The 16,465-nt window shown below is 39.6% G+C and overlaps 2 protein-coding genes across 2 annotated transcripts; one reads left to right on the top strand and one right to left on the bottom strand.

Moving 5' to 3' along the window:
• Positions 1 to 16,465, top strand: part of LOC143714420 (uncharacterized) — a 596,609-nt gene that overhangs the window by 60,620 nt on the left and 519,524 nt on the right.
• Positions 1,721 to 15,882, bottom strand: LOC143714450 (uncharacterized). Of its 2 annotated transcripts, XM_077205659.1 has the most exons (16): positions 13,053 to 15,882; positions 9,565 to 9,837; positions 9,114 to 9,333; positions 7,919 to 8,084; positions 7,735 to 7,817; positions 7,464 to 7,633; positions 7,176 to 7,280; positions 6,596 to 6,769; positions 6,324 to 6,458; positions 5,195 to 5,329; positions 4,906 to 4,974; positions 4,714 to 4,808; positions 4,146 to 4,272; positions 3,927 to 4,044; positions 2,154 to 2,230; positions 1,721 to 2,041 (listed from the first exon to the last, which is right to left on the bottom strand). In XM_077205659.1, the coding sequence occupies exons 6-16, from the start codon at positions 7,608 to 7,610 to the stop codon at positions 1,931 to 1,933; spliced, it is 1,293 nt and encodes a 430-aa protein (XP_077061774.1). In that variant the 5' UTR covers positions 7,611 to 7,633; positions 7,735 to 7,817; positions 7,919 to 8,084; positions 9,114 to 9,333; positions 9,565 to 9,837; positions 13,053 to 15,882; the 3' UTR covers positions 1,721 to 1,930. The 2 variants fall into 2 exon arrangements, with proteins under 2 accessions (XP_077061774.1, XP_077061775.1); XM_077205660.1 differs by lacking the exon at positions 13,053 to 15,882 and having other exon boundaries at positions 9,114 to 10,721.

Here is a 16,465-nt window from a genome sequence, read left to right as displayed (position 1 = left end):
AATCATAAAAATAAAAGTCCTAATTTCCACAGACCAATTCCACCTCAGATGGAGAAGACACCTTCTCAACGTGTCCCCTGCAAAGTTTCAGGACATTCTGATGTTGTTTTACAAAATAAGAGCCCCCAAAACTCATATATTAGGCCTACCTATTATCTCCATACATTCAGAAAATCATAAAAATAAAAGTCCTAATTTCCACAGACCAATTCCACCTCAGATGGAGAGGACACCTTCTCACCGTGCCCCCTGCAAAGTTTCAGGACATTCTGATGTTGTTTTACAAAATAAGAGCCCCCAAAACTCATATATCACCTGTTGTCTACATATATTCAGAAAATCATAAAAATAAAAGTCCTAATTTCCACAGACCAATTCCACCTCAGATGGAGAGGACACCTTCTCAACGTGTCCCCTGCAAAGTTTCAGGACATTCTGATGTTGTTTTACAAAAAAAGAGCCCCCAAAACTCATATATTAGGCCTACCTGTTGTCTCCATACATTCAGAAAATCATAAAAATAAAAGTCCTAATTTCCACAGACCAATTCCACCTCTGATGGAGAGGACACCTTCTCAAGGTGTCCCCTGCAAAGTTTCAGGACATTCTGATGTTGTTTTACAAAATAAGAGCCCACAAAACTCATATATTAGGCCTACCTGTTGTCTCCATACATTCAGAAAATCATAAAAATAAAAGTCCTAATTTTCACAGACCAATTCCACCTCAGATGGAGAGGACACCTTCTCAACGTGTCCCCTGCAAAGTTTCAGGACATTCTGATGTTGTTTTACAAAATAAGAGCCCCCAAAACTCATATATTAGGCCTACCTGTTGTCTCCATACATTCAGAAAATCATAAAAATAAAAGTCCTAATTTCCACAGACCAATTCCACCTCTGATGGAGAGGACACCTTCTCAACGTGTCCCCTGCAAAGGTTCAGGACATTCTGATGTTGTTTTACAAAATAAGAGCCCCCAAAACTCATATATTAGGCCTACCTGTTGTCTCCATACATTCAGAAAATCATAAAAATAAAAGTCCTAATTTTAACAGACCAATTACACCTCAGATGGAGAGGACACCTTCTCACCGTGCCCCCTGCAAAGTTTCAGGACATTCTGATGTTGTTTTACAAAATAAGAGCCCCCAAAACTCATATATCACCTGTTGTCTGCATACATTCAGAAAATCATAAAAATAAAAGTCCTAATTTCCACAGACCAATTCCGCCTCAGATAGAGAGGACACCTTCTCAAGGTGTCCCCTGCAAAGTTTCAGGACATTCTGATGTTGTTTTACAAAATAAGAGCCCCCAAAACTCATATATTAGGCCTACCTATTGTCTCCATACATTCAGAAAATCATACAAATAAAAGTCCTAATTTGCACAGACCAATTCCACCTCAGATGGAGAGGACACCTTCTCACTGTGCCCCCTGCAAAGTTTCAGGACATTCTGATGTTGTTTTACAAAATAAGAGCCCCCAAAACTCATATATCACCTGTTGTCTGCATACATTCAGAAAATCATAAAAATAAAAGTCCTAATTTGCACAGACCAATTCCACCTCAGATGGAGAGGACACCTTCTCAACGTGTCCCCTGCAAAGTTTCAGGACATTCTGGTGTTGTTTTACAAAATAAGAGCCCCCCAAATCTCATATATATGCTGTTTTGTCAACAGACAAATTTCACCTCACCTTCACAATATATTCTGTTATTGATTTTCACATTTACATTTTTATTTAATTATTTACAAAATATTTAAAACTCTTAACTCTTTTCTTTAGTGAATATGTGAACAATTTTTTTAAATGAACAATGTAGTTAGCAATATTATTTTACCAAAAAATTTGACAGTAGCAAAATGTAAATAAAAAGATAAATACCATAAATGTAGTAATTCTGTTAACTTTTTAACAGATTTAACAGCACAAAATGCAGTCCCAATTATTGCGTCTGGCCCATTTCAGCTGCTTCTGAGTCATTCCCAGGCACTTTTCGTGGTACCATCTCTTGCAGCGGTCACACTGGATCTAAAATAAGTTAGAAATATTACTGAACTCCTACATACACATATGCATGTTTTAAATTGCTGCTCCTTATTACTTTCCAATTATCCTTTTAGAAATGAACCAAAAAACGTACCCACTTTGCCACACGTTGCCTACTTCCAATTACTTCTTTCTGTGCGCACATGGAACAGTGATTGGTCTCATCAAACACTAAAGTATTATAAATAAATAAATGGGTAACACAGATATAATGTTTAATGTACATGTCCATTTTAAAGGAACCATCTTACATCATTATTACATACATCGAAGAATGCCCTTATTTATATATTTAACCAGCAAGATATTTTTATATAACCAGCGAGATATTTAAGTACTGTAATTACTAAATGTTGCGTTTAAACCAAGTTTTAAATTAATGAAAATACAAATGTGTGTAACTTGTGTCAAGAAATTATTTTTACTATTATTATTACATTTATACCCCTTTCATTTTCGTGAACCTATTTATGTCACAGTATATCTATTGTGTTGCTGTTTATCGGTATGTTTCCTTTTATTTATTGCATTATGTCTACTTGCTTGCAATATTTCCATGCCTTAATACACAGCATAGTTATCTGGAATCTTTTTTTTTATTTGCCAGGCTTGTTAACTTGAATTACTGGCATGTATTACACGTGATCACATTTCCTTTAGCCTGCTCTGCGAATGTCATCTTTATTTGTAATTTCAGTATATCCCCTGTGTGTTTATGATTGCATGTACTGCATTGCCATTGCCAACAAACTATAAACACCCTCCTGTGGCATCAGTATTACTGCTCTGCTTTGTGGGTTTTTTTGTTTTGTTTTCTTGATAAATTACACATAATGCTGTTAAATAACAACACTCTGGTGTTATGGGAAAATTTGATTTTCATTGATTTACAGTGTTGATTTTCATTCGCTTTCAGTAAGACATTGAAACGACCGTTTATTGGACTGTGGTCTGACAACAATTGACTAATGTGTGTTTTAACACTGAGAAGCAGCTGAGACATCAGAAGGAGCCAGGTTGAAACAGAGGTCATCCAATTTAGAACTTGTGGGTTTGTAAGAATTAACTCAGCAGGATTAGATCACCAACCGATAAACCTTCCCTTGTTTAAATAAGAGCCTGCAAGCAGGTAAACTTGAGAGAAGGTATAAAGGCTGCTCAGCTCTGTCACACTTGCTTTGCAGATTGTACTTGACTTCTGTGTGGTAACTGGGCCTTCTTGCATTAATAAATAACTTTTAAAAGACAGCTTGACTCAGAAATGTCTCTTACGTTGTGACTTTTGTTTAATGAATATTTTTGCAACAACAATGGTGAAAAAGTATTTTAAGCAATAAAATATTTAATATATATATATATATATATATATATATATATATATGAAATATTTTGGTTACTGTCCAAATCTTTATAGCTTTTTGTAGTAACCATATTATAACAGCAGTATGCAGCTCTGTGTTGTAGCTCACCATACTGTATGTTGAATTCACTTAAATTACTGTGTAGCATGGCTTTACAGGTCGTATTCCATCTGTCTTAGCTGATACTACTACCCTACATTTTGTGGTAGCTTTAATTTAATAATATACAAACTGGCTGTGAGTGTTGACCGTCAGAGGACATCTTAACTATTGTGAATTCTTTCTTTGAACTGTGAATTATTTAATTATTGTTATAACCATCTATTTTTCTCTGATGCTGCATTAACAGATAGTTTTATTCAAATTACAAATAAAATAATTTTTGTATTGCTGTTTTTATATTACACTACACATTGTGCATTTGAATTCTGACTAGAGTCTAAACTGTAAAGCTGCATTTTGTTTTGTATCCCTCCACACAACAGACAAACACTTGCTTTACAAACCTGATTCTTTCAGTATCTGCAGAGCCATCGTTTTCCGCTCTTGTGCCATTTCCTTTTTGGATGTTCCAAAATGTAAAACTGGAACAGCTGGAAATGCCATCACTATTGCCCTTGCAATCTAAACAAATATTAATATTTATGTGGTGTAAATTGTTGAAAGAAATATCAACTTTATTTATGTAATAAAAAAAGAGAGAGATATTACAAAACTTCACATACCATGGTGACAATGACCCCACAGCTACTGGCATCCTGCTGGAATGGATGTTTCAGAACTCCTCCTTTCCATTTTATGTCCACCCACTCCATTTTTCCATGGTTCGTTTTCCTCATCTGTAGGTACTCACTATGTGATGTATTACAGGAATACGTATTAATTAGAAATAGATTACAAAAAGCTTTGCTTTAAAATGATATGTAGATTCTAAACTTATAATTCTTCTAATTGTAAAAGTCTGAGTACAACCAAATAATTCTCTTAAACTCTTAATTTAATTAAGTTTATACTAAACCAAATTACAAGGTATGGAATATAAATAAATCCATTAATTTAATGTAATTCAAAGTCTTTACAGCATTTGTAATGCCTCCATATATTGTGATGTGATTATTTTAATTTGCAATTTGGGAAAAAAATGATATAGTGAATTTCCTTTAAAAAGAATTTTTACAGGCTATTGGGTTAATATTTGGTGTACCCCTTTTAGTGAATGTACATAAGTAAATATTTATCTCCACCAACGACCACTCCTTCGTTAAGGAATTTAATTTGTTATACAATGAATACCTGATTTTTTGTGCTGCATGAATGGAATCAGCTTTCTCCGTGTGATTTTTTGAGGGGTCCATCAAGTACACTGTTTGGTTGACAGCATTTATGTACTGAAAATAATAAGGTGGAAATGCAACCAATACATTTTTTTTAATAATACACCAAACACTGTAAATAATGAAATATAAATATCATTCTGCTACTCACCAGAAGTTTCCAATGGACTTTACCAATGTTCACAAATGAGAGAATGGCCTGGTAATTGTCAAAGTTGACCTAATGAAGAAGTTAAATAATAATTACCTTTGCACTGTAAATAATAATTAGTAAATTTAGCTTTCAAAGCAATATGTAAAGCTGGCATATTCACCATACATTCAGTATGTAGTGCTGCAACAGATCATTTATATTTTTACATGCATAAGGTCCCTGAACAAACACACAAAACAAATCCATTGCACATCAACACTATAGTCCATGTAACCACTGTGGTCACCTTTGACAAACTGTGCAGGACAAGCTGTGAGCTTTCCCCATGCAGAATCACCCATGCTGTGTAGTGATTAAGAATGTATATCGAGTTCCCCATCTCCTGCTGATTGACAGCAAGATGGAACAGGCCTTCAATTATCTAAAAAAGAAATTTGGGAGAAATGTTTTAATTTATTTTAAGTTTTATTATTGAATAAAATACAATGTTAAGAAGACATTATAATTATTACAGTTGTAATCATAAGGACATTTGATTTAATTTCTACTTTTGGGCTGTTAAATTCAACCATTTCAATATTTTAATATTTACAACAAGAAACACACAACAAACACAACGTAAGTAACCATAGGTCTATGATTATACTTCACAATAATTGTCCATTATTAATGGCTATCTGTGCATGAATTAATGCAGTGAAAATAAGTAAAACTACATAAACACTTCAGCTACTGTATCTACCACTGTGAAAACATGTTAATTTGAAAACCAGTTTACCTAAGCAATAAGTACTAGTCAACTTAGAACCGAAATATTTTCTTTATACGTAATAAATAACTTATTAATTAGATCAACCTCATTATGAAATATTAAGTAACTATGTCAAATTATATGCAATTATTACCAACTAAACTGTCTGAGACAAAATACATTGCATTTTTAACTCTGAATATGGTCGTTTTAATGACTCAGGTGATATGTAGTCAATATGCAGAAACAAGTAGTAATCTGGACCTTTATTTTAATGTATTAATAATAATAATTGTTTTATCGATTTAAAATTGTGAATCAGAACACAAGTAGTTCATACAGAGTTAATGGGTAAATAGCAATGCTTTTTATGACCATGGTAAGACTACAAAAAGACAACTGGTCACATCTCAGATACGTTAAAGTGGTGATTATTTAGTTATTGTTCATTATTTGTCATTGTTCGTTGTGACACTATAATGAGGCTAATGTTTTTTTGTATTTATTGATTACCAATTGAGGGACTATCCTATCCTAAATTTACTTATTTTTCATATTACTAAATAGTGGTAGCTGAAGTGTAATTATAGAACAACATATTTATAATTGTAAAACTTAAATAGTTTATATAACTAGATGTTCAAGAGAATGAAATGCATATTACCTCGCCATATAACCATCGGTGCGGTTGAAGTGTTTTGATCTCACGGTGACGAAGAATCATTGTTTGCCCTATGTTCTGGGTGGGGATCACAGAAACCACAACCTCTGTGTCTTTTTTTCTCCACCAGGAGGTGAGCTGCATGACATAAATTTAAATAACAAATTACACATAGTTAAACATAAGTTGAATATGTGTTTCTTTTTAGTGTCCCATTAAATAATAACCTTTAAAAGTCACCAGTTAGAACTTGTGATACTAGAAAGGCTTCTTACTTGATGCTGTGGGGTCATTGATGTCATGGATGGTTTATCCAAGGATGCAGGATTGGTAGACATATCCCCATGTTCTACCTCCTTTCCATCCAAGGTTTCTTCCTGGTCCCCCAGCATGGATGAATTAGGCTGTGGTGAAGATTTCCCAATGGTGTCAGGTACTGAGGAGTCAACCTATCAACAGTGTGTTTAAAAACAAATCACCTTACAAAGGATCTTCATGTTAAATTCCTTTTGTTTTTCTCTTTATTTCCTATTTTAAATACATTTAAAACATATATATATATATATATATAATAAATATTTCAATCGTTTGTAGAAGTTTCCGTTGTAATCTACATAAATATTTTCTTAAAAAAAAAAATGTACCACCCACAAAATGATAAACCACATATAGGCCTAATATTAATATTGCGTAACAATTGTGTAGTGTGTAAAAATGGCTTTTGCTGTTTTATATCTAAGTAGTAAACTATTTCGAATAGTTGCTGAAACTATTTCGTAGCTGAAATGTTTAGATTAGGATTAGGCTATTACTTTTAATTCTGTAAGGCATGTCAGCTTTATATTTACAGTATACCTTCTTAGATGTTTTGAAAGGAAATGGCTTCCGGAGTGGTGTGACATATCTCCCCCTCTTTTTTTGCTGCCGTTCTTTCCATCTTTCCTGGTCCACTCTAAATGTCTGCATAAAGTAAAGTTTTGATGGAGGCATTCAATTATAATTTCAATAACTTTGGAGAGCTGTTTTAGATACCAATACAAATAATTTGATGACATACAAAATTTAAGTTTCTTTATATTTACTTTCACTTAAACACTTTGATCCAAACCACTTCTAATGAAACTATAATTAAATTATTCAAACCTTTCTTCTAAAAACTCTTTTGGAGTCTTCATATTCCTTCAGGAGAGCAGTGTGAGTGGTCTGGTACTGGGCCACAAAATCATCAAGCCTAGTCAGGCGGCCCGAGGGAAATCTAATATGTTTTAAATCCCACTGGCTCTTCTCCATTATGCCCTGGGTTCTGTTGTCCTCTGTTATGTTCCAAGAAATGTATAAAAAAAAAACAGATAAATGTTAAACACATTAAGTAATGAGTAATAAAGTCGTGACATGTAAAATATATTATAATTACTTGTCTTGGAAGCTTTCTGAGCGTGTTGAATTTTCGAGAGCACTGCTCATATTGTGGTCCCGTCCCATGTCGTCCAAGGTCCCCTTTGAACAAAAGAATGTAAGTAAAGCCATGTGTTTGATTTGAATAAAACCAAGCAAGATTTTTATATCGATAATAGATATATTGATTAATGATGACAAACCTAGCATTATGCCGGTCCACAAACCAGAATATGGTAGAATGTATTTGCTGAGGTGCTTGATAAGGCCTCTGCAAAAATACACATTCGGCTCTCCAGACCTGTCCAGTGGAGCTTTGGAAATTACATCTTTGCAACGTTTTGCAAATCGGTTGTCTCCATCGATGTCCTTAATGTAATGTAACAATGTGTTATTATTACACAGGTCTGTTTGAAAATTAAAAAAATTACTGACAAAACTTTAACAAGTTTAACCTTTGACCTTTTTGATAATTTCGGGGCAGGACATGCCAGACATGTACAGTACTTGGTGCCATGTGTTGTTGAGGTTGTGCTGTTTTGTCCCAAATTTTTTGATAAGTAGTTAAAATTTTTGGAGAGCAGTACAACACAGCCCACCACACAATAAACATAAAAGAACCATCAATGACACATAAAAGGAACATTTATTAAAAATAATGCTATTTTAAAAAAAATATTTTTCACTGTGTTCACTGTCTGTTAATCTTTAGTGTACCCAGCTTTCCCATGTGTTTCTTTGTTTCATCTCATTAATATGTTTGTCTGCTTGGTTACTGATTAATAAGTGTCCTAATTTCATGTGTGTGTATTAGCTCCCTTGTTTTTCTGTGTCTGTTAGTTGTCAAACGTTGTTTAATGTCAAAATGGCCGTGCTAAGTTTCTCCTTATATATCTAATATAGAATTTCTTAATGATCCTAAATCATGTGCTTTATTACCGCTACCAATTGACAATCATACCATAACATATGTTTGAGGCTGTGGACGTTGTGGACTTTATATTTATTATAAATTTCTGTCTTGTTATACTAAAATGATGGTGTGTTGTGTTGTTCCAGTGGCAGATAAATATATTTTTTATTTTATTTTATGACAACACACACTTACAAAACACAGTAAAGTTAAGTAATGTCCTTCTGCTATTGTAGAGTATTTACATTACATGTTAATAATTGGTAGTAATGTTCAAATATGTATCTTTTTAACCCACTTTTATATCATTGTAAAGTAGCTGCACTCCATGGCATTTATCTAAGTACATTTTCACTCAAGAAATTTAACTTCATTAACTTTTCTTTATATTATTTCTTTGATAACAACAGTATACCTTCGCATATTTTTTCAAATTAAAACCATAAATGTTCGAATTCAAATTCAAACTTGGTATTGATATTTACCTCAAAGCTCTCACTTTTGGACTCGGTTGTCTCATCCAATGTCGCTGTTCTCAGCAGCCACGACTGCAGGTTCTTGAAATGTTTATCTACATTGGGACCCGAGGATGGACTGGAGAACACAACTGCAGCACTTTGAACCATGTCGTCTAATTCGATCAGAGTGCTTGCAGTTGTCAGTGCACCGAAGACGTGCATGGCCAGATGGTAGTGGTTTGGCGCACTGTGGAATGTAACAAAAATAATTAGGTTCAAGAATATAACTATGGTCTTCAATGATATATGTTGATAGATGATATATTGTACAACTTGTGTGTATTATATCCAAATCTACACTTGTTATACACTATGTTATACTTGCTGGTCTTTTGTATATTTGTTAAATAGATCATTATTCTATTAATTTCACAGGCAAAGCCAATTTAGGAGAATTCAGAAGCCACACATGTCATACTCTCAGGACGGAAGACAGGAAGCAAATGCAAGTTGACAATTTATTGATCCGGGAAAACACAAAGTCACAAGACAACGGGCGTGGAATGATGGCGCAGGGACTTCGATGGTCAGGACCAGAACCGGATGCGATGGTGCGGTGAATGAAGGTGAAATAATCCCACGTGAAGACGGTGAACAGACGAAACTCCAAACACGGCAACGATGATCACAGGACACGAACAGGCGGGCAGACAGGAACGTAACACCGACAGGGAAGACATCAAACAACGATCTGACAAAAGGGATGAGACAACGGTAAGTATATATAGAGTGGTGAGATGGGCTGCAGCTGGTGAATGAGACGATGATCAGCTGGAGTGGATTAGGCAATGACACACAATCATACCCACAGTGCACGTGCATGCATACAACAACAAACCCACGCGACGAGAAGGAAACAATGAATTTGTATACCGTGACAGTACCCCTCCTCCTAAGAACGCCTCCTGGCGCTCTCAGACTCCCTTACCTGTCGATTGTAATCATCGATGAGGGAGTGATCCAGAATGTCTCTAGCAGGTACCCAACCTCTCTCCTCCGGACCGTAACCTTCCCAGTCCACCAAGTACTGAAACCCGCGTCCCCTCCGCCTAGAGTCCAGAATGCATTTGACCGAATATGTGGTCTCCCCATCTACGAGTCGCGGTGGGGGAGGAACCGGGACTGGCGGGTTAATACGAGAATGAAACACAGGCTTAATTTTGGAGACATGAAAAACGGGATGAACCCTCCTGTACGCTGGAGGTAAATTGAGGCGGACTGCCACCGGACTAATGATCTTGGCGACAGTGAACGGGCCAATGAATTTGGGAGCCAGTTTATTAGAAACGGAGCGGAATGTTTCTTGTTGAAAGCCACACCTTTTGACCAACGACGTATACGGGAGGCTTTGACCGGTGGCGATCGGCCTTGGCCTTGGTGCGCGCCCCCACCTGGAGTAGAGTCTCACGGGCTCTAGTCCAGGTGCGGTGACACCTCTGGACGAAGGCGTGAGCGGAGGGGATCGCGACCTCGGATTCCAGACTGGGAAAAATTGGTGGCTGGTAACCTAAACTGCACTCAAACGGAGATAGGCCCGTGGCCGACACTGGTAATGTGTTGTGGGCGTACTCCACCATGGAGAGTTGTTGGCTCCATGAGGAAGGATTCTTGGAAACCAGACATCGTAACACCCTCTCCAGATCCTGGTTGGCTCTCTCGGTTTGGCCATTCCTCTGGGGATGAAACCCTGAGGACAGACTAACCGTCGCTCCCAGTAATCTACAAAACTCTCGCCAAAATTTGGACACAAACTGGGGTCCCCTGTCGGAGACCACGTCCATCGGGAGGCCATGAAGGCGAAAGACGTGGTCTACGACTGTCAACACTGTCTCCTTAGCTGAGGGTAATTTGGGTAAGGGAATAAAATGAGCCGCCTTCGAGAACCGGTCCACCACGGTCAAAACGACTGTGTTACCCTGGGAGGGCGGTAATAAAATCTAGAGCGATATGGGACCAGGGTCTTGAAGGGACTGGCAGCGGTTGAAGTAACCCGTCTGGGGGTCGATTGGAAGTCTTACCAGTGGCACAAACCGAGCAAGCCAAAACAAAACTGTGAATGTCACGAGCCATAAGTGGCCACCAGAATCGTTGCTTGACTAAAAAACTAGTGCGATTAACTCCTGGATGGCAAGCCACGTTGGAACAATGACCCCACTGAATGACGTCAGACCGTAATCCCTCCGGCACAAATAAACGATTCGGTGGGCAACCGGGCGGAGGTGTTACCCCTTCTAAGGCCGTCTTGACCTTCGATTCGACCTCCCATGTGAGTGTGGAAACAAATAGGGTTTCGGGTAAAATGCACTCGGGAGTAACCGGGCGTTCGGAGCGATCAAAAATGCGAGATAAAGAGTCGGGTTTGATGTTCTTAGAACCCGGGCGGTACGAGAGAGAAAAATCAAAACGACCGAAAAAAAGTGCCCACCGAGCCTGCCTGGAGTTCAATCTTTTAGCAGTTCTGATATACTCTAGGTTCTTGTGGTCAGTCCAGACGATAAAAGGTACCCCCGACCCTTCTAAGCAGTGGCGCCATTCCTCCAATGCTAACTTGACTGCCAACAACTCTCTGTTACCAATGTCGTAATTACGTTCGGCTGGGGATAAGCGATGCGACAAAAACGCGCAGGGATGCATCTTATCATCTGCAGGAGAGCGTTGGGACAGCACTGCACCTACCCCCACCTCTGACGCATCGACCTCCACCACGAACTGACGTGAAGAATCAGGGGCAATAAGGATGGGGGCTGAAACAAAACGGCCTTTCAGTTTGGCAAACACAGCTTCAGCTGTGTCTGACCACCTGAACGTCGTTCTGGGGGAGGTCAAGGCGGTCAGAGGCGCGGCTAGTTGGCTGAAGTTGCGAATGAAACGCCGGTAGAAATTGGCGAACCCCAGAAACCTCTGTAGGGCCTTACGGGAATCTGGACTTGGCCACTCTACCACAGCCTTAACCTTCTCAGGGTCCATACGCACTCCCTCAGACGAAATGATGTACCCTAGGAAAGGAACAGACTGTGCATGAAAATCGCATTTCTCCGCCTTGACAAAAAGCCCATTCTCTAGCAACCTCTGAAGCACTCGTCGGACGTGTTGCACATGTTCCTGGAGAGAAGCAGAAAAAATCAATATGTCATCCAGGTAGACATATATGAACTGATCTATCATGTCTCGCAACACGTCATTGACCAATGCCTGGAAGACTGCTGGGGAGTTGGACAGCCCGAACGGCATGACCAAATATTCAAAGTGCCCCCTGGGGGTGTTAAAAGCAGTCTTCCACTCATCCCCCTCCCTAATGCGGACCAAATGATAAGCGTTATGTAAATCCAGTTTTGTGAAGATGGACGCTCCCTGCAACCTCTCGAAGGCAGAAGACATCAACGGCAAAGGATAAGTATTCTTTACCGTGATGTTGTTCAACCCCCGGTAATCAATACAAGGTCGCAGAGACCCGTCCTTCTTCCCCACAAAAAAGAACCCCGCCCCCGCTGGAGAAGAGGAAGGTCGGATGAACTTGGTTGCTAGAGAATCAGAAATATATTTCTCCATAGCCTCCCTCTCTGGGACAGAAAGCGAATACAACTTGCCTTTGGGCGGAGACTTACCTGGTACTAAATCTATAGCACAGTCATAGGGACGGTGCGGAGGAAGAGAAGCAGCACGAGACTTACTGAACACCTCCTTCAGGTCATGGTACTCCGTGGGCACGTTAGACAAATCCCCTGCTTCCTCCTGAAACATAGAAACAGAGACAGACGGACAGGCAGACACAAGACAAGACTTATGACATTCCTTGCTCCACTCCAGCACGACGTTATGATGCCAGTCTATGCGAGGGTTGTGACGGAGGAGCCAGGGGTGACCTATGTAACTCTTTCCATTCTAGTCAAATAGGTCAGTTCCCACCTTGTAGTAAGGTCTGTGGGGCACCGGATGACTCATCAGCGGCTCGGCTTGTTGTTTTGGCCTGTGTGTGCGACAAAGTTCACATGAAGCTATTGTCTGGCTGATGTCTTGGTTGATTCTCGGCCAGTACATTACTTCTCTCGCCCGTCGTTTACACTTGACTTCTCCGAGATGGCTTTCGTGTATCTTTTGGAGCATTTGTTTACGTAACGATGATGGAATAACAAACTTGCTCCCCTTCAACACTGTGTCATTCACCACAGTAAGCTCCGTTCTGCAGTTCCAGTAGTCTGTTATGTTCATTGGGCAATCCTTTTTGTTTTCAGGCCATCCTTTCTGTATTGCACGCTTGAGTTCTTTCATCGTTTCATCTGCATTTGTCTCTCTCCGTATTTGTTCTGTTCTGTCAGCTGTTACTGGCAGATTTGTCACTACCATGTCCACGTACGCCTGTATTTCTGCAGTGCTCTCGCTGTCCGTTTGCTCCCCTTTATCAACTGCTCTAGACAAGGTGTCGGCGGTGTACATGTATTTCCCCTGTGTATATATCATGTGCACATCATATTTTTGCAGCCTAATTAGCATGCGTTGTATCCGCACAGGACAGTCATTCAGAGGTTTGGACATGATGGACACCAGAGGTTTATGGTCTGTTTCTACTTCAAAAGCTTGACCATAGACATATTGGTGAAAGCGTTCACATGCATACATGCTCGCTAATAGCTCCTTCTCAATTTGAGCGTACCTGGACTCAGCGCTTGTCAAGGCTCTAGATGCATAGGCAACAGGTAGCCACTGCTCGTCGTATTGCTGCAGCAGCACCGCTCCCAGGCCGTACTGTGACGCATCTGCCGAGACCCTTGTTCTTCTTTCTGGGTCATAAAACTTTAACACGGGCTCTTGTGTCAGGATCTCTTTAAGTTTTACAAAACATTTCTCCTGCTCATGAGACCAGATCCATTCATTTTTCTGTTCGAGAAGACTCCTGAGAGGTGCTGACTGTGCTGACAGCTGTGGGACAAACTTTGCTAGATAGGTGACCATTCCCAGAAAACGTCTGACCTCATCTTTGTTGTTTGGCCTTTCCATATTGTTGATTGCTGATGTTTTTCTTGGGTCAGGCTTCACTCCCTCTTCACTGACAACATCTCCCACAAAGGTAAGCGTTTTCACTCCAAACTCACATTTGTCTTTGTTAAGCTTCAGATTCACTTCTCTTGTCTTGTCTAGCACTTGTCTCAGTCTCTCGTCATGTTCTTCTCAATTCGAGCCCCAGACTATGATGTCATCCATCATGGTCTCCACTCCTGGTATGTGCTCGAAGATCATGTGTATAGTCTTGTGGTAGACTTCAGGTGCTGACAAGATACCATACGGCAGACGAAGAAACCTGTACCTGCCCTCAGGTGTGTTAAACGTGCACAGTTTCGAACTCTCTTCGTCCAGCCTCAGCTGCCAGAAACCTGACGAAGCGTCAAGTTTACTGAACCATTTAGCTCCAGCAAACTGTGCCATGATTTCTTCTCTGGTTGGTAACTTAAAGTGTTCTCTTTTAATTGCTTTGTTTAAGTCTCTTGGGTCCAAGCACGTTCTCAGAGCACCTGTTTTCTTCTGCAAAACAACTAGAGAGCTGACCCATTCAGTTGGTTCGTCTATTTTCTTGATGACCTCCAATTTTTCCATGCGCGCTAGTTCCTCTTTCAGCTTTCCACGTAACGCGAAAGGGATTTTTCTACAAGGATGCACAACAGGAGGCACGCTTTTATCCACACATATTTTGTGTTTTCCAGGTAGACATCCAAGTCCTTCAAAACAGTCTTTATACTCCTCCATGAGTGAGTCATGAACATTTGCCGCACTCTTTTGACCAGATTGAGCTTTGTACATGCCTTGAGTCCCAGAATTGGTTGTGCACTCGTATCCACGATCAGTAGCAATGCTCTTATCTGCTGGCCTCTGTGTTTGAAGGTTGCGATGCATCCGCCTTTAACAGAAACACGTTCACCAGTATATCCCGTCACTTTTGTTTTAATAGGATGTATTTCACTTTTCACTGCCAACTTTTTATAGTCTTCAAAAGATAACAGGTTTACATGAGCACCTGTGTCTAACTTGAATGGTATTATTGTCTGATTCACCTCGATTGGCACGATCCATTCCTCTTTTTCTGTTGCATGAGCACGCACCACATCTACAATGAACTCTTCATCCTCATCTTCTTCCTCACCAACAGCGTGAACTTTCTGTTTAAAAGCTGATTTGCAACATCTTGCATAGTGATTGCTCTTTCCATAGTTGTTACAGGATTTACCATATGCAGGACATGATTTTGGCTTGTGACTGCCTCCACATTTACCACATTTGAATTCTGCAGACTTCTCTTTCGGTCCTTTTTGTTTGGTAAATGCTTTCTTTTTCATCTGTTCTTTATGGACTGCATGCACTGTGATTTCACCTCTCCGAAGCTCTTTTGCTTGTGCTCGAGTGGTTTCCGCTGCTCTGGACATAGTGACACACTTATCTAATGTAAGTCCAGTCTCTCTGAGCAATCTTTCTCTGAGTGCATTATCCACTGTGCCACAAACAATCCTGTCTCTCACTAGTGAATCTCTCAGGGTGCCAAATTCACATGTTTTGCTTAGAGTGTGAAGCTCTGCTAAGTACTGATCAAAAGGTATTCCTTGCTTTTGGTCATGGGTGAAAAACTTGTACCTCTCAAAAGTCACATTCTGACTAGGCACAAAGTACTCTTCAAACTTCATTATTAGCTCTGCTAAAGTCAAATTAGCTTCATCCAGCTGAAAGCTGTTATAGATATCCAAAGCATCTTCTCCCATAACATGCAAAAGGATGTGAGCTTTCAATTTTTCATCTTCACCCCCTGCTCCGCTTGCTGCTAAATATATATTAAATCTTTGTTTAAACCGCTTCCAATTATCAGCAAGATTACCAGTCAGTTGCATGGAAGTGGGTGGACTTAGCCTCCCCATTACTGAACGTCGGGGTATCAGGACTTCCCCAGCCCTCTCCTGTTGCTGGTTTTCCTCCGATTCGGGCACCAGATCCTCTTCTTCTTGTTCGATCTGTCCCTCGTCCCCCGCTTCACTTCCACTACCACCTGTAGCCATCACACGCCGTAGCAAACTCTTTTAGCATGTTGCCGTTTTATCACGTTACACTCACGCGACCGGAGATTTTTCTTTCTTTTCCGACGTTCTTCCGCGGCAAATCTTCCTTTCGTAGCTGCTCACGGCCACTTCTGACACCATGTGTTATTTTGCTTAGTGCGATAATAAGCAAACGAGGCGTGTTTACAAGTTGAACATATTTTACTCGGCAACTTTCACATTACAACATCCAGTGACACTCTCCCGGCTAAATCTGTTTACTTCCGGCCCGGCGTTTCCCCTCCC

The sequence above is a fragment of the Siphateles boraxobius genome, unplaced genomic scaffold (assembly GCF_051911475.1).
Source record: "Siphateles boraxobius isolate OS27281-9 unplaced genomic scaffold, OSU_SipBor_1 54, whole genome shotgun sequence".
NCBI classification, from domain to species: Eukaryota; Metazoa; Chordata; class Actinopteri; order Cypriniformes; family Leuciscidae; genus Siphateles; species Siphateles boraxobius.
This window is presented reverse-complemented; position numbering and strand designations above follow the sequence as displayed.

Excerpts from the sequence above, each read along its gene's own strand:
- LOC143714450 (XM_077205659.1), bottom strand. The coding sequence starts at position 7,610 with ATGGAGAAGAGCCAGTGGGATTTAAAACATATTAGATTTCCCTCGGGC. Across the intron at positions 7,281-7,463 it reads AAAGAGTTTTTAGAAGAAAG|ACATTTAGAGTGGACCAGGA; the intron begins GTTTGAATAATT and ends TACTTTATGCAG. Across the intron at positions 6,770-7,175 it reads CTTTCAAAACATCTAAGAAG|GTTGACTCCTCAGTACCTGA; the intron begins GTATACTGTAAA and ends CACTGTTGATAG.